The 25,397-nt window shown below is 44.2% G+C and overlaps 1 protein-coding gene across 1 annotated transcript in view; it reads left to right on the forward strand.

Annotated features, from left to right (window-relative positions):
* The window catches only part of FSTL4 (follistatin like 4), a 2,149,215-nt gene that overhangs the window by 1,216,106 nt on the left and 907,712 nt on the right, over positions 1-25,397 (forward strand). The window contains exon 6 of the mRNA XM_085618028.1: positions 1,096-1,216. Coding sequence (XP_085474154.1) covers positions 1,096-1,216 — 121 coding nt within the window. The remainder of the gene's footprint in view (positions 1-1,095; positions 1,217-25,397) is intronic.

Raw genomic sequence — 25,397 nt, forward strand, 5'->3', positions numbered from 1 at the left:
AGATGTTGTTCCAGGGCTAACCTTAACACAGTTTAATACACAAAACACTCCTACCGTAAATCTATCAATGCATGTATTTACTTTCTGCATGTCCCATCTAGAGCCTACGGCAAAGTCAATGACTGGCAGCTCCCCCGGTCCCAGTGTACTACCCATACTACTCCCGGAGTAAGGTTGCGCAGGGGGTACAGCTTATTGGACGGATACTTTCCCCCGGGCCCCACCTACGCCCTGTGCCTTAAACTCCATTACGGGGGGCTGCAGACTTCTGCACATTGGCGCCTTGATGCGCATGTGCATGCGGAGGTGGCCCCAGGCCCACTGGGAAGGATGACGCCCCCGACCCCCGCACCCCAACAGCCTACTTACTTACCAGCTGTCACTACCCATGGTGCTGACCGCTAAGGACCGAAGACTATGCTTACCAATCATGACCTTACCGCCTGACCAGAGACACCACTAATTACGACAATATATAACTGAAAGAGAAATTCAAACCTCATGCTTTCATTTATACGTTAATTCAGAATCAATTACATACAATCACTTTGTTACCTGCAAATAAATTGGTCAAAGGGAAACAAAAGACAATTATCCATACCACATTAAACAAAAAACAAAACCCTTCCAACAACTCTACCTTAGGGGATGATGGGTGGGAAAGACAAACAGATTAAGGGCCCGCGGCCGGCCCGGGGAATGGTCCTGTGGGGAGCAAGAACAAGAGACTGTTCTGCTCCCCACGCCCCCTTTTAAGGAGGGCACCCAGGCTGACCAGATCAGACCGGTCTACCTGGGCGCAGGCTGGATGTTTTCAAGCCAGAAACACCGAAGTGCTTCCGGTTCAAAAAGGCTGCCTCTTTCCATTGGTTCGATGCGGGGGGGGGAGCGCCGTGTCATTGCTGACGCGGCCTCCCCCCGTCTCCTAGTGTGGCGTCATAATGGCGGCATGGTCTATGCTAGCCCTCGCCTTTTCCAGGGCCCCCGGTGTACAAATCAGTTAGGAGCAATAACATATTATATGTAAGATGCCTTGTACTGATCACTTCAATATCATCATTCATTAGTGTTTTGATTTGTGTCCCTACCTCTCAGTTGGCAAAGCAGGAGTCTCTTGAAGAGGATTTCTTGGACTGCACCCCGGAGGACCTGCTCCGGTTCGACGACTACAACAGCGATGGCGTCCTGACCCTCCAAGAGCTCTACACCGCCTTCCGTAAGTGGCTTCCTGTAGATATTCCGCTTCATTAAATGTAAAAGACAAATCTCTGTGGGCACCTCTAGCTGCCTCTTATTGTCCCTCGTGTACTCCTACTGGCTGTAGAGGCCCTTTGGTTTATTGGTGATGAAATATTTTGAGCTACGTGATTCATATTGCAATAATTTTATTTGCTTCCAATTGTTTTAATTTATTTTATTTTGATACATATAATAAATACTGTCGTAGTTTTATGTTTTGTGGTGCTGCCTCCTACCACAAATAGTAGCTTTCATTTTCTAGATGCAGTGGTTCAGGATGGGAACTCTTTGCAGTTTTGTCTGCAGCGGAAGCTGACACGCAGTCTGTGCTAAAGACTGCAAATTAACATTACAAAAATCAGGCCTAGAAAACAAAACAATCAATCATGCTGGGATTTAAATTGCGAGTTGCCAACGTTTCGCATATGGATTTAAAGACGCATTGATATGCAATAGAAATGCACTTAATCTCGCGCCCTCTTACAGCTGTCGAGCGTGGCCATGATTTGAAGTAAAAATGCGATATATATATTTTAAACAGGCCATTAGGTATATTGGGTGTTCTCTCGCGCGTGTTACCAGCTCCATGTGATGTCATTAATCACTGCATAAATGTGGGTCAATTTTGCAGTTGGAAATGTGAATCTTCAGCGCTCTAGGAAGTGAATGATAATAATTACGCTAAAATTACTACTATTATTATTATTATTATTACAGTAATAATGGCAATAACAATAGAAAAAAAACAGGATAATAATAATAATATTAATAGTAACAATGATAATTATTATTATTTTATTATTTTTTTTACTATTGTTGCTATATGGATGTAGATATGAATTTGCATATGTATATGCCTACAATCGTTATCAATATTATAATTATTAATATTAATGTTATTATTATGATTATGAATCACTATGCAATAATATTACCCAACCTTTGTTTATGAAACATTATACCTGCGAGGGTTTTGCTGAAGTAAAGAAATATTAAAACATTATACGACCTTGGCGCACTGTAAATCATTTGCATTGAAGTGGCACTATCTTAAATCTACATGCCCTCCGATCTTTGCATTGCTTTATTTTTGGTTTATAAATTAACCAATGTATATGTTTACTGTATGTTTATGGAAGTAAATTTCCCAAAGTAAGTTAACATAACTTTTTTAGGCCTGTGTTACTTTATTTTATTGGATAAAACACTTAGTGGCATTATCCCACTAAATGACCGCTAATAATTTGATAGGGCCATATTCCTTATGCTGTTAGATGGGGATAAATCATATACAGGTTCCAGCATTTGCTAAGTGGTCTGCTTATACTAAGACCCAGAAAAAGCATTGTTAGTAAAAACGTTTGCAAATGAGAAAAATATGGGCAGTAAGACAATTTGGAAAACCCTTTTAAAACTGGATTTCTCTATCTCAACTTGCGCTCTTGCAACAGAGTCTCACAAAGAAAACCCCATACTTTTGAACTCCCTCATTTAAAAGGTTTACTTCAATTTGCTTTTGTTAGAAATGGGGTTTGTGGTTGGCTAAGGTATGCACCTAAGCCAGGCAGAAGCCACCACAATAGTCAGGGAAAGAAAGTTGCACACCCACGATAACCCATGGTCACCCCTTGGTTGTTGGCAGAGCAGTCAGGCTTATCCCAGAGGCAATGTATAAAGCATTTGGCAACACACACACACACCAGTGACACACTAGGCACACCACAAAAAGAGACTCCACGCAAGGTGATATAAAAATATCCTTTGTATCGCACATAAAACACATTACACCATAATCACAAAAATCACTGTGCGAATAGGCACTTGTCATGATATGACATAAATCATAAAATCACATTGCAACCAGGCAATTATCATAACATCACAAGTCAGTGCACTCAAGTAAAAACATATAGATTGCATGCATTATAAAACCACCATCACTGCACATATAAGGCGAAACCTGGAATAATGCTTGTTATCCTGACAAAAGCAAGGCAAAACGACATACATTAGAACACATCAGGGCCTAGAATGCAGGTTAGGTCCTACATATATCATGGCTGCTGGGCATGCTATGCCAGTTCTTGGAATGCGAGGAGAAACAGCATGCATCACAACATCAGGGCATAGGCACCAAGCAGTTGGGTAGTGCTGAACACAGCAGAATTACCCTCAGCATATCCATCACATCATAGGATACCATAAACAACCCTGGTCACAGCGCCCATGCACTTCTATCACACCTGTTATGGTAGCCAGAGCTGGGCATCTCCCAACTGGAGTCTAGTAGTCACTGCTCCCTTACACGTAGGCTTCAGGGCACCTGCCTGTCTATAACCATGACTACAGTAGTTTTAGGAAGTTTTCATAGTGTGGGACCAGTCCCACAGCAGGGGCCCCATCATGTGCTCGCCCCACAATGGCCACCATTGAATTAGTTATCCCCCCAGCAGATACACGGGGGTGGGAATACCAACAACCTGGAAAACAACGATGCGGGATGACCGTTCAGCGTCCCATGCATCCCGTTGCAGCAGCCTGCCTCCCTGTGGCTCCCTTGCCGGTCAGGATAGGTCCTGTTAACGGGACTCCGCTGCCCGGTGAAACCTGGCAAGATGGCCGACTTCGGAGGCGGTGTTGACGCCTACCAGGTCGCGTCAGGCAGGCCCACTGCACTCGACTCCAGGCTTCTTCTGGGGCAGGCCCCGCTACACGGATGCCACAAGGCTCCTTCCTGTGGCCGCGCTATGTCTCCTGCCCAGCCAGGCTGCTCCAGTGTAGCAGTCCAGCACTATGAAAGGGAGTACAGGGCTGTGAATTAGTGTGTACCACGCGCGGCTGCAAGAATTGCAAGGTTCACCCCGCAAGTGCCTGCTTGTGCCCCGGGGCACCAAGGAGCACACAGTCTACTGGGGGCACTGATTGCAAGGAGAAAAGGGAATTCAAGTGCTACACTCGATTCCCAGCAGTGCCTGATTCCGTCCTGATATAAGGAATAGCTGGCAGGGCAAACCCAGATGCTTCCAGCAGGCAGGAAACACCCGCTGCTTCTAGAATCACGTGCCAATAATAAAACTAAGGGTGAAACAGGGAGGGAGTCACCCTGTCCCTGGAGAACACTGGGGCACCAACAACAGGGCACAGGCAGGCCAACTCAAGGGTCTCTGTAGCAACAGTGGCAGTCCTTCTCTCCACCCAGCAGGCAGCAGGTCAGCAATCCAAGCAAACAAGTCCAGTGGAAGTTCCTCCTCACAGTCTGTAGAGCTATCAGCATCTGTTACAGTCCCACGCAGTCTCTAAAAATATGGAGTCACAGCCCCTGTACTTATACTGCAAATGTCTTTGTTCTGGGGCACTTCAACCACATTTTAGAATTGCACCACACCCCAATTTAATCCCATGCCCTGGCTCCAGACACACTACAGGGGGGCGTAGATAGCATTGTGAAAGTCAGGCCCAGCCCGATTCAGGTGCAGGGTCCACTCCTCCCAACACTCTAAATGCAGACCATGCTTTTCCAAACATACCAAACATGGCCACGCTACCCCTTTCATATTAGAAATTACCATTGAAGCACATATCAGGGAATACCCAATGCAAACCTGTGAGAAGGCAGCCTCACAGCAGTAGGCTGTTTGTCACTACGAGGACATGCTGCACAGTTAAGGCACATATCCTACTTTTTACCTAAACAGAACCCTGCCCATAGGGCTAGCTAAGGCCTACCTTAGGGGTGACTTATATGTAGTGAAAGGGGAGTTTCTGACAAGGCAACCACTTTAAATGCCACATCACTGTGGCAGTAAACTGCACACACAGGCCCTGCAGCAGCAGAGGCCTGAGACGGGTTTAAAAGGCTACTTTGGTGGGTGGCGCAATGAGTGCTGCAGGCCCACTAGTAGCATTTAAGTCACAGGCCCTGGTATAAGGGATAACACTGTACAAGAGACTTACAGGTAAATTAAGTATACCAAACAGGTGTAGACCAATCTTACCAAGTTTGCAAGACAGAGCACATGCACTTTAGCACTGATCAGCAGTGGTAAAGTGCCCAGAGTCATAAAACAAACAAAAACAGGTCAGAAAAAATACAGAAGGAAGGCAAAAAGTTCTAGGATTACACTGCCTTAAAGGCCAGTTCCAACAGCTTGGTAAATTATAATATATATTTTCAAGTGGATTTCTTCATGAAGTTGAAGAAGGATTATCCAGACGGCAGGTTGTGAATTAGCAAATAGTCGCAACAATCAGAAGTAAGGTTTTTTTAGATGGTTGCTTTCATCTTTACCTTTGAAAGGATGTGTTAATGTTTTGTATGTTTGAAAATTATCACTAATTTAGGACAAACTTTCTCAGATGCGCTCCATATTCCAAAAGACCTTGCTAATCCTTCACATGGTTAGTTGGAGACATGTTGAGAAAGAGCTGATTGTGCTTGGCCAATGACTATGTGACTTTAATTAAAAAATAGGTGGATGGCGTTATTCACTCTACACTGACAAAATGGATTTTATGACTGCTGCATGCCACTGCAAAGCTGACTCAGAACACTTTGGCGAGATTGAGCAAGGAAAATATATAGGTTCACATAGAACCAGGGTGGTATGCTCCTGATCCAGCGGAAAGCCACGGACGAACACCTCACAAACCACTGGAAAAAAATCAATGGGCCCATATACAACAATAAGATTTCCTGGCTGTTTAGCTGGGGGTCAGGTTTTATAATTCACTTTGATCTTGATTAGTTAACTCACTGGAAATTCAATTTACTCCTGATAAGTCTTTTTTCAATGTCTAACTAATCTTCACAGATCAACACTCTTCCGTTGGTCGATTGACCATTAGTTGAGTAGTTGATGGTGATATGAACAAATTAACGAACTAAACTTACAGACCTTAGTGCAATAAACCACAGACTCTGGGTATGATTGAATAAGTTTATCTAAATCTCAGTCATAAATGAACGCTCATTAATACAAATTCACAGTGCAAACACCATCAAATTTTCATGGGAGAGAAAATTAATTGAACAATGTACATTCAATGCACAGACTCATTCAACAAATCAATGCATTAAGAGTGGGTAGATAAAGAGACAGAAGGCATAATAAATCAAACATTTGCAAAAGGTATGCAAATTTGAGACAGAATAATAATTACCCAAAGGTGATTATAGAAACCCAACTCTCTGGCCAAAAAGGGCTGGTGGTGGTGTCCTGATTAAGACTCAGGAGACAAAGGCTTTGGACAGACTCAGGACAGGGTAATACTGACTAAACTTCTCTCTAGACCCGACGCACCAGGGCGCATCCCTCACTTTCACTCTCTCCCTCCTCGATATTCTTACAGAATCTTTGATCTAATCAAGTATCTTTCAGAGGTGAATCTTCCCAGTCTGTTCTCTCTTTCCTCAGCAGCAGTAGTTCTTGTCATTCTCTCTCTCGCACTCATGCTGCCTCGCCTCACTTGCATGCATGACAACTCTTAAAAATGAAGTCACTCTAGTTATAGTCTTCATTTCTGCATGTCCCACCCTCAAAGGTTACATATCTTGATGAAATATGAACTCTGATTGGACATGGACAGGGGAGTTATTATCACCTCATGCTGACATGTCTAATTTTTAATAACTCTTGTGTCTAACAAAATCCATCCCCTTTAGCTCATTTAATATTCTGTCTCATTTCCGTTCACATGCATTTAATGTTACTATTCAAAATGCATTCAATACAGTTCTACAGTTGAGAAGAATTTTCACACGGCGGGTGTCTTTGGCTCTTGGCAGCCTGTCAGTGACTCGGTCATCAGGTCACATCACTATTACACTGCGCATGTCTAGCTCGCATCCATTTTCAACGCCATCTTTTTCTTTTGTGTGACACATGAGGCCCAAAGGTACACTATTAATAAAGGAATCATAAATATTAATTTCTCAAATAAGTAGTTTTCACTGTTCACCACCCACTTCTACTCTATCCCATATTATTTTCTTCTTTGTTAAGCAAAAGCATTAGCAGCGACAGCTCTCTTTAAATTCAGGCAAGCATATCCAGGCACGCGGTACCTCAAGACCCAATGTTGGTAGTTTCTGCACATGCGTGAGAGTTTTCTCTCTCAAAACGTGTTAGTCACGTTACTATCTACGTAGTTCTAATTCCCACATGCGCAAAAGCATTTTCCAGTTCAAAGAGGCTTTTAGTTGCGTTGCGTTCTATTTTCATTAGTTAGGCATGCGTAAAGCTCTTATTCCCATATGTAAATGTTGTGCGTGCATATTAATTTCATTTTCTTTACTATTTCTAATAATTAATACAATTAATGAGGAATTGCTCCAAGCAAGTTTCATTTTCTTGAATCCTTGCTCCATGAATGCTCCTACCAATGTTCAAGACAACCATCATAGTAAGCTTAGAAGTTGGAAAATCTGTAGCAGAGGGGAGACCCATGAGTCCAGCTGTCCACCTGCAGTTTCTCCAGAGTATGGTAGATCTAAGATGGAAGTTAACGGGTAAAAAAGGTCCAGAGATAAAAAACTAAGACTTTTTAGGTGGGAGAAAACCTTTGGACTGGAACAAAAAAGTTTTTAGATTCTTGATGACAGGAGTAAAGAATTACTTTTATTCTGATTGTTAAGGAGTCCTAAAGCCTTGACACAACACACCCATTCTGCTGCCAACGTTACAGTTTTTCACATGTTGTGTGTGTTGCCAAGATTTGTCTGACTATATTTCAGTAGCTTGTTGTTTGCCTTTGTTAGACTCATACCCCATTGACGATTGGTCCTGAGTCTGAATTCAGTCTCTTTGTTGTCCATGTGGCTCATGGGAAGTTAGTTATATCTGTTTCTAGTCCTCATTGACGTTGTTTGGGGTTCCAGATTCCTTGTTTTCGGGCACTTTGTTATTACACTAATAGTGAATAATATTTTATTACATTGTTTATTCAATATGAGTGTAATAAAGAATGGAGTACAGCACAATTAGTTGGAATATGACTCCCTGGCAGCTGAGGTTAGTAAAACATGCTTTTAAATGTATGTTTTGTGCATGCCTGTGGGTGAGAGTGTGTGTTTGTGTGAATGTGTGTGAATGTGTAAGCGTGAGTGTTAGTGAAAGTAAAGATCAAACGGCGTTTGATGTCTTCCATAACGCCTGGGATTCTGGTGAACTGGCGCTCATACATTGTAAGAGGAAAATCAACTGAATCGCATCATCGTTGGCTTTGGATATCGAAAATCGGTGCTCCGTGCTTCTGCCCTTTGTGGTTGGTTACCACCCCAGCATGTGGTCTTCTTTCATGTTGCGGCAGATATCAGTACAAAGCGGGAAATAATTCATTAACTTTCTTGCATTGATTGGTCTCCCCTGCAAGCTGCGCAGCGGCTGAACTTCAAAAAGCTCTGGGGCGAGCTGGGGAGCCGTGCCAGACTGAGGCGCGGCAAGAAGATGATGCACCTGACCCAAGGGACAAAATCCCTTCAAACTGACCGCGGCAACCGGCTTTGAGCCACGACTGAATCAAAATATAAAAGGCAGCGCATTGTTATGAAACACAAATTCCTTCAGCGCGAGGCAGGCAGCGCGCCGAGTTTGACAGCGCTGTGACGCATTCTTAGCCCAGCCCGTTGTTTCCTATTCAACACTGCGCTGCAAGCAGCTGTGTACGGGCCGTAGGAAATGACGCACTCCCTGGCCTGCCAGAACCAACATTGACGAAAGCTTGGAAGTGTGGTTGAAAGGCTATTAGAAACCTGTCGCCATGTTTGTTTTTTGTGCTGCTGAGGTTTTTGCCACTAGAACTCTTAGCTGCTCATTTGATATATATAATAAGCAAAGATGCCGTAGAACGAAAATTCCGTTCATGTGTTGCATTAGTGCGCATTTCTATAGTTGATCAGAAAAGCGTTTCTGCGATGTGTGAGCAGTCCAGAAGCCGGAGAGCAAGGGGAATGTGGAGTTTTCTTCTGAGGGAGACGTGCTCTCAGTGCACATATTTCAGGTGGTTGGATTGTCTCATCCTTAGAAGCTAAAAGGATCAAAGTTGATGGACGGCCTTGAAGGTGGGGGTTTCACTTTCTGAGTCATTGTCGTTCTATTTGGATTCTGAGTTTTACAGACTTAGAATGCATGCCTTACATATGTTCATATTCAACTATTTCCTTTCTAGAATGTTCACCCTCCCACTGGTTCTCTCTCTCTAGCTTTATTTCTCTCTTGTGCTTCCTCTCTCACGTTCACTCCTCTCACACATTTCCCATTCTCTCCCTTCTCACTTAGGGGCATATTATCAAGCCAGGCGATAACATTATTGTGCCAATTGAAGCCCATGTTAAATATGAAGGACATCTAACCTGAGCTTCAATTGGAATTCCATAGAGCATATTATCAAGCCCATTATCGCCATTTTAGCGGCAGTTTTCTGCCGCTAAAGCGGCGATAATTTTATCGCCTGGCTTGATAATATGGGGGTATATCAGCAACACCCGGCGAGAATTATCGCTCAGCGCTCTTAGCGTGAGGATAATTATCGCCAGGTAACGTGGATTTTTATCGCTGAGATAGCGTGCTATTAGCAACGCTTATCTCCTCAGCGATAAAAATCCTCACGCTAACTGCCTAACGTGAGATTATCGCTGGAAACTCAGCAATAATCTCACGTAGTGTGGCGTTAGCTTACTGATAGGGACTCACAAATTTAGCCATGATATCCACCTTCCATAGGATATCATGGCTAAATCAGTCCTGAAGCAGACGTAAGGAAAGTAGCGATAACAGGGGTTATCGCTACTTCTATGCTTCATAGAGTGGGGCTTGATGATAGGAGAAATGTCGCTTAGTGACATTTCTCCAGTCATGTCAGGTGAGGAACGCCCACTTTGCATCTCATTAGAGATGCAAAGCTGGGCGTTAGGAGTCCCCACGCTAAAGCAAGGTTTCACGCGTTAGCGTGGCCTTGCTAATTAGGCGATAAAATTATCGCCGCTTTTCGGCCGAAAACTGCCGCAAAAGCGCCGATAATTTTTTATCGCCAGCTTGTAAATATGCCCCATGCCCCTCAATTACTTTCTTCTCTCTTTCCTCTCACTCGCTTATCTCTTTAACAAACTCTCTTCTCTTGTTTTACACTTTCTTGCTGACACTTTTATCTACTCTACGCCTCCTTCTCTCATTTTCGCTCTATTTGCACCTCTTCCAGCACTTCCTCTTGTACAGCATAGTCCTTCTTTTGTCATTAACACGCCTTCAAATTTCCTTTCCTCTCACTTTATCAGCCTCCAGCCAGCAAACAGTGTGTCTTTTAAAAAAAAGATCTTTGTTCAAATTTCAAGACTCTATAGATGACCATCTAAAGAAAGAGGAGATTATGTTTTTAATTGATCCTTGGGGTTTTCAAGAATAAGTGACTATATATAGTGCTCGGACGCGTACTGTTAGGTTATCTGAAGACAGCTAGGCAGAAGTAGAAGGCCCTGCAGAAGGCCTGTGAAATATGTTTTTTATTTCTATCTGATAGGTATTTAGATTAGATTTCTGATTAGTATGCTTTTATGTTTACATTTTAACTTAAGCCTGTATGCGTGAATGGTGTGTGTGCACTCACTCTGGAGCCAGACTTGCAAAGTGTTGGTGGTGTCATGTAAGAACGCAGAGGCTGTAGCTGACAGAAACCTGTGCATGAGGCAGCTGGTGAAAGTGACCGCGGCTGATCTGAAGACCGAAGGGAGCTGCACACAAGGCCGCCTGAAGAACTTTAGTTTTACTGGGACCCAGGGTAGAGTATTTATAATAGAGTCTTATGAGTTACATCTGTCTTATTTGATCATGAGTGAGGTCCAAGGTTCTCAAATATTAACCTGTATATGGTAGAGCCAAACCCTTAGATAAATGTGGCACTGTGAGGTGAGAGATCTATCAGGTTGGACCATGCAATGGCTGGATCACAGGTCAACCACTCGGATAAGTAATATTATTGGAAGGCACCATCTACCTAACAGTTGATTTGACAGGAATCTAAGGATGTAGCTTTTGTGTTTTTTGCAAAGTCTGACTTTCCTAATAGCTGAGGGCGGGATTGATATGAGGCTCACTATAATACTGCATAGAGGGAAAGAAAATTAGAATAATGAGATAGCTCACACAACAAAATGTTCTCACTCAGAATAGTTATTTTTGTTTTGTTTTCACAGATTTTCATCATCAAGTGATCATCTATTGTTAGAAATGGGGTATCCAGTTAGTAGAGGTATGCACCCTGTCCAAGTAGGGACCATCACTATAGTCAGGGTAATACAGATACACCCTAAATTAATCTATGCTCACCCTCTGGTAGCTTGGCACAGAGCAGTCAGGCTTAAATTAACAGGCAATATCTTAAGTATTTGTGAAACACAATCATTACAGTAACACAATGAAAACACCACAAAAATACTCCAGACCAGTTTAGAAAAATAAAGGATATTTATGAGATTAAAATAAGGCCAAAACTACAAAAAATCCAATAATTAATTGTCAAGATATAGATATTCAAGGTATGTAGATCATTACAGAGTTGGAAGTGCCTGAGCTCTTCTATTCGGGTATTTACAATCCCGTAGGGGAATTGTAAATTATCTAAACAGTAGAGCGATATGCCAATAGTGCTTTTGAAAATTCATAATTGTGAGCTTGTGGTCGGGCTCTCAGGACTGGTACCTTCTTGTAAGCCCAACTGCCTGTGAGGACGTGTAGAGTGGTTCCTAAGACTTTGCAGGTTTATGTGCAAAATACCTGTCGAGTAATCCAAGGCAGCGGTCAAACAGCCATGGAGATCTGCATCCAGGACTCAGGCGCAACTGTTTCTCTCTTGCTGGCGACACCCGTGTTGGGATCTTTTTGCTGGGGCGGGCTAGGTAACACAGACAGACCGTGCTTGGCTGTCCTCTGGCACTGTTGAGGCGGACGCGGTGATTTCGCTGTATCAGGTTCCACAGTACAGAGGACCCCTCCTTCCAAAGCTGGTAGGGGAGGGGGGATGAGCCACACTGGGCTGCCTGCAGGCAGCGCATCTACAGAGAAGTCAGCGACCAAACCAATCTCGCCCAGGCAGGGCAGACGTTGGCACTCTCATCAGCACCCAGCAGCAGGCATGGCAATCCTTGTAGTTACACAACTCAGATGTGTGCACAGGAAATAGTGCAGCAAAAGTGAACTCTTTTATGGCCCTGAAACTTCTGTGAATAGGGGCAACAACAAGCCCTTGGAATTACTTTACGTTTTAGAGAGGTTGTAGAGTGGGTTCAGTCCTTCTCACTGCAAGAGTCAGCAGGGCAGCACATCAGGGCAAGTAGCTAAGTGGCATCTCTGTCTGCTAGCACAGCAATCAGCAGGCCAATACAGCAGAGCAATAGCAAATTGGCCGTCCCTCCTGGCAGCGCAGCTCCTCTTCTTGGCAGAGTCTCTTCAGGACCGAAAAGTGAACTGGATTGTGGGTGTCAGGGGCCCGGTACTTATACCCAAATGTGCCTTTGAAGTGCGACATCAAGGAGGCCGATGACCCTCACAAGGCCCCTGCCCTTTGATCCCTGGATTCAGGTGTATTACAGGGGAGTATGCAGCTAATTGTGTGGGGACAGGCACAGCCCTATACAAGTGCAAGTGTCAGTTCCTCCCTCCCAATCTAACTCAGGAAGGCACATCAGCCTGGGCCCTCAGGATGCAGATCTCTTTCTGTGACTGCCTAGAGGGAATGCAGAAAGCCAATCTGTCACCCTAACCCAGGTGTGTATTCAGAGAAAGGCAGGCACAGAATGGTTAAAGTATGAAAATGCCAACTTTCTAAAAGTAGACCTGCAATTTAAAAAACAACTGTACTAAAAGATATATTTTTGAATTGTGAGTCCAGAGGCACCAAACTCAAATGTTCTATCTACTCACAATGGAAAATGTCACTTAAAAGATGGATTAAGGCAATCCCCATGTTAACCTATGGGAGAGACAGGCCTTGCAGTAGCGGAAACAAATTGTACAACTCAAAAGTACATGTCCTACCTTTTGAATACACTGCACCACCCTGCCTCTAGGGATACCTAGCACCTACCTTAGGAATTACTTACTTGTAGTAAAAAGGAAGGATTGGGCCTGGCAACTGGATTAACTTGCCAAGTCGAAATCGCAGTTTTAAGCCGCAAGCAGAAGCGCTCCGATGGCAGGCCTGAGCCATGTTTGAAGAGCTACTGAGTGGGTGGCAAAATCAGTGCTGCAGACCCACTAATGGCATTTAATTTACATACCCTGGGCACATATAGTGCACTTTACTAGGGTCTTACAAGTAACTTAAATATGCCAATTATGGATAAGCCAATGTTACCATGTTTAAAGTATAGACATATTCAATTTAGCACTGGTTAGCAGTGGTAAAGTGCCCAGAATCCGAAAGCCAGCACGAAAATGAAGTCAGCAAAACAGGAGGTCAGGAAGACAAAAAGTTTGGAGGTGACCATGCATAAAGTGCCATTTCCAACACCTATAAATAAATGTTAGTAGATTAAAAGGTTCAAAAGCATGTGACGTGATGTTGCATTATAAATAAGCAATTCCATTGGTAAACTACCCAGTGTGGGTTACAGAAAGAAAAAGATATTGTGAAAAGTGGATCACATACACTAATTTGAGGTATACAGATAACAGCAGACATTGTCTAACAAAGATATATGGTCATTGTATTTGCTCATTGATTGAATATACTGAAGGTAGTGGTACCATCAGCTACTTGATCAAGAACAAGGATGCATCTCAAAGGTTTCTGTGGTTCGTGGGCTCTCAACTATTAGTTTATATTTAGGTAGCCAGACAACACAGAGGACTGATGCTTGAACACCTATTAAGTATGTATTTTACTTAGGGCTGAACCATATTCCAGTTTAGTAAATACCTGAGATGCTAACATTAATGGATGCTGTTCGATCCAAACACTCTTGAGTATATGGATTTGATTAGACTATTGAGGATAAGAGATCCACAGAGAAACTATTCTGGTATAAAAGACTCAGGTGCCGATTACGATCCTGTAAAAACCGGGTACGAACCGTCGGTCGGAGCGTTTTCTCCGTCCGACTCGTACCCGGTCGTAAAACTTTACAAACATGGAATTACGATTCGCACGGAAACACCATTTCCGTACGAATCGTAAAAAACACCGACGGACGAAAATATACATACGAATGTGATCCGGGAATGCTGCGACGTGACGTCGGGACGCTGTCAGGCAGCGGTTCACGACCCAGGAAGTACGATTCGAACCGACAGCAGTCAGGACGGCAATATTTTTACGGCACCCAAAAAGTGCCGGGAAAGCGAAGTACGGCGCAAAACGACCAGAGTAGGTGGCCCGGTACGCGCCGTACCCCCCCTCAGCCCCCGTACGTTCGAGTCGTACCCCCCCCAGCCCCCCGTGAGTACACGCCGAACCCCCGTGTATGTACACCCCTGTACGTTCGAGTCGTACCCCCCCGTGTATGTACACCCCTGTACGCGTCAAACCCCCCCCGTGTATGTACACCCCTGTACGTGTCGAACCCCCCGTGTATGTGCACCCCTGTACGGGTCGAACCCCCCGTGTATGTACACCCCTGTACGTGTCGAACCCCCCCGTGTATGTACACCCCTGTACGTGTCGAACCCCCCGTGTATGTACACCCCTGTACGTGTCGTACTCCCCATGTATGTACACCCCTGTACGTTGGAGTCGTACCCCCACCCGTGTATGTACAGTGCGTACCCCCAGCGCGTACATACACGGGTGGGGGTACGACTCGAACGTACAGGGGTGTACATACACGGGGAGTACGACACGTACAGGGGTGTACATACACGGGGGGTTCGACACGTACAGGGGTGTACATACACGGGTGGGGGTACGACTCGAACGTACAGGGGTGTACATACACGGGGAGTACGACACGTACAGGGGTGTACATACACGGGGGGGTTCGACACGTACAGGGGTGTACATACACGGGGGGTTCGACACGTACAGGGGTGTACATACACGGGTGGGGGAACGACTCGAACGTACGGGGGCTGGGGGGGTGTTGGGCGCGTATGCGGGCCCATGTCTCCATGGTTGCTATGGGTGTTCGGTGCGGACAGTGTTTTTTCCATACGGTTGTAACATCGGACGCACGGGATGGATCGTACTTGCGCGGTCGGACTTCACTTTTCACATTTGTACGGTAAATCGTCCGGGGACGTGTCGGACACATTTTCCGACCCGAGGACGTGTGGGGAATTCTTCCCAATGCGATTCGTATGGTCTTTTTCCCATGCGAATCGTAATTGGCAGTTTGTACGGCACTTGTACGATTCGTACGGTAAAAAGACCGGATACGAGTCGTACGGGGAATTTTTTTACCGGATCGTGATCGGCACCTCAATGTAATCTCCAATTCAACAACAATGGTTATCATGCTCATAGTTCAGTTTATAAATTAATAGAATGCTTTACACCCAAATCTAATGGGGTGGCTAGTGTTTCTTTGACTGTCTATAGAAGTCTACATTTCTAGTCTGTTGACAATAACTCTGTCAATTGCTTTCTTTGTGCCACATTTATCTGATAGAGTACAAGAACTAAACTATTAACTTACAGTACCTCTTAGTAAGGAACAATATGTTTCTGGTGGTCATATGCGTTCACCCCGCTATTGCCTAGTACAAGAGCTCGGCTTGGCTTAGCTTTGAGAAACCAAGACAGTAAGAGCCCCTCTCCAGGTGTATTTGTACATTTGAGTCAGATTTATGTAAAAAGCCGAAACCCACTTTTAATGTGAGTGAGTTTTGTGCTACATAGTTCCTATACTGTGGAAGAAGTGGATGCAACCGCTGGATAAAGGTCTTCGATCTTCTGTTTATGCTGCTTATGCATATATTTTTGACATTTTCCTCAATAGTTAATGATGCTGTCTTGCCACTGTAGTTCAACCCCCAGCCAGCCATACTTATGCATTGTTTTACTGTGCAATTGGGTTGAGCTTCAAAACGAGCTTACATGAGCTTCTGAAAAATCACTGCGTATAACTGTACATAACTAATGGTCTTAAACATTGGGTGGAGCATTCGTTTTACTCCTGAGGCTCAAAAACCCAGAGATCACACTACATACTAGAGCTGATGTTCTTTTTATAAGACAAGTATGATAACATGATATGCATATAGGAATCTTTTCTCGGCTTACATAGTAATATTTTTCTTTGATTGATGTGAAAAATCACTCTAATTTATGTAATTGAGTTGAAGAAAACATAGTCCGAAACAAAATTTTTCCTCCATGGAGTAGAAAAGACTTCATGTTTTCCAAACTTCCAAGAGGGCCACCATGTTGCGAGATGTGACAACGAAATAACTGGTGCATCAGACAATACCGTAGCAATCTAGAAAGCATACAAAACAAGATGTTCTATACTTTTAGCATGGCTGTTCCGGTATTGTCAATTCCAGCTTAATCTGGCAATGTAGTGGCCATCATATGTTAATTGTTTTCTATGCTTTTAACATGGTCTGTTGCCACTGTAGGTTTTGACAATGCAATTGGAGTTTAAAAGCCTCTAGTACTGGTAAGCCAATAGCGGCCTCCACCATATAGAGGGATGCCTCCAGGAAATTCAGAGGCACAACATACATGGCATCATCATAGATGCTATTCAGTGCCGGCGTGCTGTGGACGAGCATCAGGTGGGAGGGTAAAGGGGAGACATGGTGTAAGGGCAACCTCCAGGGCATTACCAAGGCAACCATCCCGTGCCTGGAGTGCTTCTGAGGGCCATAGGGTGAAATGGGATGAGTGGGGGTCAGTGCTTTAAGTGGGCTGGTACTGTCCGGTACGGAGTACCGGTACTTTTTTATTTTGAGAGGAGCGTACCGGCACTTCTCAAGAGAAATGCTATACTTTTAATTGGAGTGTACCGGCACTTCTCAGAAACAAGCAGGTACTCTAGTACAGAGTACCTGCACTTCTATTTTTCCATTTCAAGCACTGGTGGGGGTGGCGCAAGGGAAAGAGCACAAGCACAATTTTAACAGCAAGAAATGCACTCCTATAGAGCGCTAACCAACTAATAGAAAAAAGTAGTTCCCTGATGTCGGAATTGAAAGAATGCACCCTAGCTATTCAAAAGCAAGGATAAACAAGATATGCTCCAGGGAAGGGAAAAAAACCCCAAAATAGGCACGAAATCCATCCAATAAAGGGCAGGGACCTGAGGTTGACAAGAAAGCATCTAATCATGACCAAAGGATGACTCTGTAGTATTGTATACAGAGCTGTTTATGACAGACAGCTGTAACTATTTGTAGAAAGTTTTCGCCATTTGCGCTGCCGCAGCCTACCACACATGTAGTTGCAGCTGAAACGCTGTTAGTGCATGAGTTACAAACAGCAAAGGCCAGGGATAGGAATTGGCAATCACTGCTTCCTGTTTCTCAGTTTTAAAGTTTTACAGTCTGCAGCTCGTGCACTAACTCATAAAGTTACTGAGCTAGTGTAAGCGCTGAAGACAACGCAAATTGATCAGAAATAGGGGCACACTGCCGTTATAGCCTGTGTCTCTTGGAATAAATGTGCACCCGGTGCAAAAAAATTTCCAGCCAGTGAATTACCTAAATCTAAGCAAAAACATAGTTCCTTTAAAATAAAATCATATGATTACATTTACGGTAAAACACAGCTAGACTTTTATCTCATATAAGCATAGTACAATGTGCCCTACAGTCATTCATTACGTTATAACAAAATTATATTTTGAGTTATATTTGATTTTTCATGGAAGGCGTTAGGGAAAAGAAACATGAGTTGCTTTCCATATACACATAATTTTGAATATTGTACATGGCACTGAGTGTTTCTTTCAGAGGGCCCTTTTAATCCCAGTCAAGCCAGTAACAGGAGTTGCCAGCGCCTTCGAGATACTAAGAATTAAGGGAATCCTGTGTAGTCTACGGTTTTCACCTACACATTTCGCCTGCTAAATGCAGGCGAAATGTTTGATTGAATATATCTGAATAGAAAACGGCAAAGTAATGTGGGACTCAGTTTGACCCTTTATAGCCTGGGTAAGTATTTACAACAAAGCTAAAGTTGTCTCTAGCCAGGCCCAAAAGAAACCAAGTAATATCATATGAGCCTTATGTGTCCTAAATGAATGAAAAAGTATAAGAGATGGCAGACTTTAACTTTGAAGTAATATAATTATAGATTGCAAAACTGTAGATGGAGCAGAGACGGTGAATGTCAGATGTGCACGTGTTTTGATACCATCAGAAGGATTTCTGTTAAATCCACTTTAAAATTAGACTGATCAGAGCATTAATATGAAATAACCTTGCTAAATAAAACTATTACCATCGTTGACAGATCTATTGCAAATTAAGTTAAGGGTATGGAGGCCGCCAGCATTTTATTTTGAAGCAAATGCACTTAAAATGTCAATTACCATCATGTGCAATGATTTGCTGGATATAATGGTGCCTATTATTTAGTGCAAGCAAATTGGAGTATTTCAAAAGTCACTTGGCCTGTGTTACTCCTGTTCACATAACTGAACAGTCTATTTCTCCAAAGAGGAATTAACAAGCTGAGCGTGTGCCACGCGTGCATGCGCACATTTCTCTCCCATTAACACTCTCGAAACACATTAATATTGACTGTCACTTACGTTTATTTTTATGAGGAGCAATTGCAAGTATACGTAAGGAAAAATGTGACAGCATGAAGAATATTGCCATGAATATAAATATTAGTGCTCGCGATATTAATTCTATTAACCATAACTATTGCAATCTGACACATTTATATTTTTTTGCTTTCGTCTGAGTTAGTCAGGTGTGGCATATTGATATGGTCATCCTTTGCTATGAATTCATTGCAGTGGTGTAAGGTACACTTGAGCCCTTTATTTAGGGCAATTCACACATTTTTCCTGTTTGTAATAGAGGCAGCTTAAGATCTGGGAAAATGATGCAAATGTGCTGTTGATCTGGGGATACTCACCTAAACAAATAACCATCGACACGTAGAGGGAGGTTCAAGATAAACTAGAAGCACGATTTAAACACTGGTGAAAATACCGAAAATGAAAAAAGTGAAAACAATAAAGGAGGTTTCCCGTGCCAAGCAGCAAGAATGTGTAATCTGCTACCCAAAGAAATAACAGTGAGAGCTGATCTGGAGTTCTCCCAGAAAGTCCACAACAACACAACTCCAAGATCTACCAAATAGTTGAATAAATGCCGACACTTACTGTTACATCTGAACCTCTCCATTGCCTATGTTGTTATGTCCACTCTAAATGGCAAATATTTATTTACTAAACATTTAATAAATAACTAACACGTGCCAATATAAACCAATACCCTTTGTTGTGAATGAAGGACACTAAAAGCTGAAGTAATTATTTTGGTATTTAAGGCTTAAGCAAAATAAGAAATTTGCACACAATTATTTGAATCTTTGATTCAACTGTTCGGAAAAAGGTCAGTTCAGTTCAGCACACTAGACGGAAACCTGCTAAATGCTTCAGTCAGATGTGCTCTGACAACATGGCGTGCATGTGTGGTCCCAGTCCAGTCCCTACCATTCTGGGACTGGACAAGCTGCTTATTGGTGCTTTAGATGCAATGTGGCGACTTGTTTCAGTTGTAAGGCAACATTGCAAGTGTGGGCCACACTGTCTGTCATTGGGTCCCTTAAGGTAATTGGAATAAAGAAATTATCTTGCGCATTTCAAAGGGAATGTAGCCCACTTTAGGATGCTGCAGGGATCCTTGTCAGCTCTAACGTGCCAGTCACGTCTCATATGGACAAATGTAAATTAATTCTTTATTTGGATTTGAGGAATGTTGCCAGCGTGTAATCAGAAAATAATATCCAGTGTACAATTTGGACTGTCAGGATCAAATCTGTCATCTGAATTGTGTTATCTATTTTAGTTTTGATACTTTTGAGATATGTAATATTGTGATTTTAAGTAAATTGATGAGGTTTTCACAGTACCATCTGGAGGTATCAATACTTTTTTACACATCTAAAACCAGGCCTGAAAAAATCTCATATCTGTGGTGTGTAAGTTCTCATTTTAATAAACCAGTTTGGCTCTATGGAAATTCAGAGCAAGATAGAATGGAGAAGAAGGAAAACCTTCTGCAAGAGGACTTTCTACTACCTCTCAGAAGGTGATTGGAAGAATTGTTCCTTGCCCTGACTTGAAACTATGTTTTTAGAATCTAAATCCAAAAACGTACTCAACTAGCTTCCTGACATGATCCGTGCACTAGGCTCACAAACCATGCTTAGTGCCGATCCCTCTCTACTGAAGCAGACTTTCCTCTGGAGAACCTCTAGTTCAGAAGGGTATATAAAGTTGAGTACCAGAGGAAGAAGCAGAGTAAAAATCTCGGTCCCAATTAAGGTGTGTGTTGCTAAGGAGACAGTAGAAATTCTTCACCCAGTGAGCAGATACTCCTACAACTAATTTGAAGAAGACCTGAAAAGGAGTCAAATGCAGGGGAAACAAACTTTGAACATTCATCAAATATGAAGTAGGCAATCATGAGAAGATGTGTTCAACCCATTAATTCCCTGTCCTTTCATTATGTTTTTCGACACGTTGCTACTAATTTAGCCATGATCTTTTGCTTCTTGTAATTTACACTGCTACTGGATTCTTCTTTGGGATTCATGCTTGGTCCTTTTCCCTACCCTGATGTCAAGGAGAATTTGGGGCCTTGCTAATCACTTCAGTGTTTATCTTCCTCTTGAATCAAGAGCTACAGGATTTGCCATAGAGGTTTTTCATCTTTTATAGTTTTTAATCTCCTAACTGAGACCCTCTTAAGGAGATGCCTGATAGCATACACATATACTATCCTGTTTAAGGTGGCAATGTGGCTACTGGGAGAAGTCACCCTTTCTTAAGGCAATTAAAAAGGGAACTCAATAGACCTACTCAGCATTCAGGCCATGAAAGGTTCATCTGTTAGCTGCATGGTCTCACAACACTTTTAGATTTTCTTTTCCTGAATAATGTTTTCATTGCCGTTTAGCATGAAAACATTGAGACCATGTGGCCTTGAGCCTTTACGTTTGTCAATCTGACTCTTTTAAAGCTTCAAAACAGTCAGGTCAGTCACTTCTGGTGGTGATGTTCTTATTGGGTTTGTTAATATTTTTGGTTATTTTATTGTTATGACGACTTTCAACAGAAGATCTTCTTGCATTAGTTCTGTAAATGTAAATTTCCTTTTTGCCTTGATTTTGATTCTCTTTTCTAATATTTGTGTATTTTGTTTTATTATATTATTACATTTCCAATTTTGTTTTAACTTTGAACTTTATATTCTTTGTTTCTTAATTGTATTGTTGTTTGACTAGTTTGTCACACACAACATCCTGCACCTCTATTTAGGGACTGTTAGTATGTTTTGGCCATGTTTCCCAAAGTAAGCCAAAGTGAGTCAAGGATGTGTTTATGTATGGGGGGGTGTGGCCAAGCCGGCGGCTTAGATGGCCGCTTGGTAGAGAACCGGCTTATCGACATTTCCCCCCAAAAAAACATAATTCACATTGCACCCAAAACCACAGTACCGGCCTGTGGGATGTGTACCGAGCCAGCGGAGCCGAATTCCTGTTTGAAATTAGCCCGGGCTGCGGAGATACAGCTTGTAAAGTGAGACCTGTGAGGAGCCTGCGGCTGGGCGGCCTGATGACTTTACTGAGCGGGAGCACGGGAAAGGCAATGATGCCTTGCAGACTCGGAGGAAGCGGCCTGGCGCTGGTGCGGTGAGTTGCGGTTGTCCATCCCAGATACGCCTGACCGCGCTCCCGACCTCGGGCCCCCCCTAAGAGCACGCATCATGCATGGGGACAGGGCCCGCTTACCACCGTTGCCGGGGGTGAGAGTGTTGGCGGAGCAGTGTCCGGGCGGGGGGGCGGTAGACGCGGGACCGTCCGCGCGACGGACAAGGACCGCCTGGTCATTTGCACTGTGGCCGCTCGCTTGTGGCAGAGTGCGGCCCTCCCAGCACTACAACAGGCCATGCCCGCTTTAAAGACCCGCAGTCACACGCCTGCATAGTGTGCATTGACGTGGCCGCCTGAGCGCTGCTACTTGTAGAACCCAATACAAACACTTTGCGACCCCAGCAGCCCATTTTGGTTGGGTAAATGATGAGGTTCCAAGCCGGATCCCTGTGCCATATCTTTGCTCAAACCATCAGAAGAATTGGAGAAGGCCCGGAGACGCCATTTGATCAGTGAACACCCTGGTCGCCATCTTGCCTCACGCACGCAGATCTATAAATTAACACACTGCACAGCTGAAGTCCTATAGCCCAACACCACACATTGCCCACTGCGACTTGCTTGCTTCTCCAGATCATCACCTTACGCTCAGACCTTGCGCTATATCGGTCCCTGGAGCCCTCAGTGCGGCCGCAAAGATCCCGAACAGAGGAGCCTCCTCTTTGAGAAAGTAGCTGATAAAACGCCACTGGAATCCTCTGAAATGGCCGACAACACATACGCCATGGAGCACTCCACGACCACTGAGGCTTCTATGTTACAAGAAATGAGGGCAGGATTCAACGCCCTAGACTCTCGTTTTGATGCACTAGACAAGAACATTGCAGGACTGGGGGCTAAAATCCAGGTTCACAATTGACGGCTGGATGTGGCGGAGGCTCGCATCTCCGATATCGAAGATGGGACGGCGCAGTCCCTCAAAAGACTGGAGCGAGTGGAAAGCATACTCAAGGAAGTCACCATAAAAAATGAAGATTTCGAGGCCCGCAGTCGCCGCAACAATGTCCGCATCTTGGGGGTTCCTGATGCGACAGCCATCGCACGCATGGACCTTTTTGTGGAAAATCTACTTACCGACCTCTTTGGCAAAGAGTCATTCACTGCTGGTTTCATGGTGGAGAGGGCCCATAAGTCACTGGGCCTCAGACCTAATCCTGGTCTTCTTCCCAGGCCCATAATAGCACGCCTCATGAACTTCAGAGACCGTGACACGACGCTGAGGCTGGCTAGAAAGCATGAAGACTTAGCATGGCAGGGGTCAAAATTGTACTTATATCTGGACTTCACATCGATGGTTGAGGAGGCCCGCCGTAAATTCAATGGGGTGCGGAACCTAGGCCTCAAATATGGCATGCTATACCCAGAAAGACTGAGAATTGATGTAGGTGGCAGGGCCCACAAATTCGACACTCCAGCTAAAGCTCAAGAATTCTGTCGGACATATAAACAACAAAACAGCCCGTCCTCTGCTGGAGGGAGCCTCCCTTCCCCGCTACACAGCGGCTCGGATGCTAGCGCAGAACTCTTCTCCAACTCAGGCACTGGTTAACGCATTTGCTTGGTTTCAATCTTTCTAATGTATACAATTGGATAAATGTTATTCCTCTTGCATCATTATGTCATTTGGCTGGTTTACGACCTGGAGTTGCCACCGCCTCATGGGGTATCCATTGAGTTTATTCTTCTTCACACTGGGTACTATGCTTGTGCCACATCAGTCAAGATTAAAGTAGATTTGCACTTCTTTTCTGCTTATTTGCAGAGGGTTGACCGCCTTTGGGTTGAAAGGTGGCTGGGTGGAGGGAGGGGGGTTGTTTGGATTGTACGATTCAATAGTTGTAGTTTGCACCTTTGTCCACTATTGCTAGCAATGTTAGACATTCATCGCTGTTCTGTCAAGTTAGACTGTACACCCTTTTCTGATGGCACGACTGGGCAATGTTGACAGCCCCTCGACCCTATCCCTGATTTTGTGGAATGTCAGGGGACGTAATGACAATCGTAAACGACGACAGGTAATTCATTACCAGCTTCGACACAAGGTAGACATAGCCTATTTGCAGGAAACACACCCCCCCACAGATGCAGCGCAATTTGGTGCCAGCTGGGGCGCACACAGGTTTTTTGCCAACTACAGCAGTTATGCTAGTGGCACTGCCATTTTAATACACAAAAGAGTCCCCTTTAATCTCAGTGACGTTGTTCGCGACCCAGAGGGCAGATATATCATTGTCACTGGCTCCCTCAGTGGCCACAGGGTCGCTCTGGTCAACGTCTATGCCCCGAACACTGACTCCCCTGAGTTCTTCCACATGCTGAGCGCCCAGCTGGCGAAACTAGAGCCTCACAAGTTATTGTTGGGAGGGGACCTTAACTCACTACTCAACCCTAGACTTGACAGCACTTCAAGGGCTCCTGACACCAAACCATGGGCACGACGAGCACTGAGGGAAATCTGTGAGCAACACTCACTTACAGATATATGGCGGAAGCGAAACCCCACTCTGACCGAATACACTCACTATTCTGGCCAGCATAACACCTGTACCAGGTTTCAAGGCAGTTATTAGGGGTGTTTGTAGCTCTAAACACGCTGGAGTGCTCAGAGACCTCTGCAACACGATGACACGCATTGAACGCGACACCGCAGATCGGGAGATATTGTACCTGGGGAAATACCATGCAGCCAGGCATTATGGGGAAGGGGAGAGACCGGGGAGAGTGTTAGCACAAATGTTGAGGCCGCCATACAGCAAATCGTACATCACTGAACTCCACACCATCACTGGGCACACACTCAACACTACCTCTGATATTCGTGACGAGTTCCTAGACTATTACAACACGCTGTATACTTCAAGGGTGGGTTCTGATAGCACCTCCCAAAACGACTAACTCTCCGAGATCGCACTGGTTTACCTGGAAAGGTATATGCAGGACTTCTTAGCGGAGCCCATCTCGGTGTCTGACATCTCGCTCGCCATTGACACAATCCGAGGCTCCACAGCCCCTGGGTTAGATGGCTTCACGGGGATTTTTACAAAGAATATAAGGACCTTCTTGCCCCGCAGCTAATTGAGGTACATACGGAGGCATTGGAAAAACAGATACCCACCCTACACTACGCGAGGCAGTCATCATCCTCCTTCCCAAACCCGGCAAAGACCCTATGCTCTGCGGGTCATATCGCCCACTATCCCTGTTAAATTTAGATTACAAAATACTAGCCAAAGTCCTCGCAAATCGGTTGTCTCAATTAATGGAGTATGTTATCTCCCTGGTGCAGTCTGGCTTTGTGCCTCACCGGTCCACCTCCTTGAACCTTCGGA

The sequence above is a fragment of the Triturus cristatus genome, chromosome 7, assembly GCF_964204655.1.
Source record: "Triturus cristatus chromosome 7, aTriCri1.1, whole genome shotgun sequence".
Taxonomy (NCBI): Eukaryota; Metazoa; Chordata; class Amphibia; order Caudata; family Salamandridae; genus Triturus; species Triturus cristatus.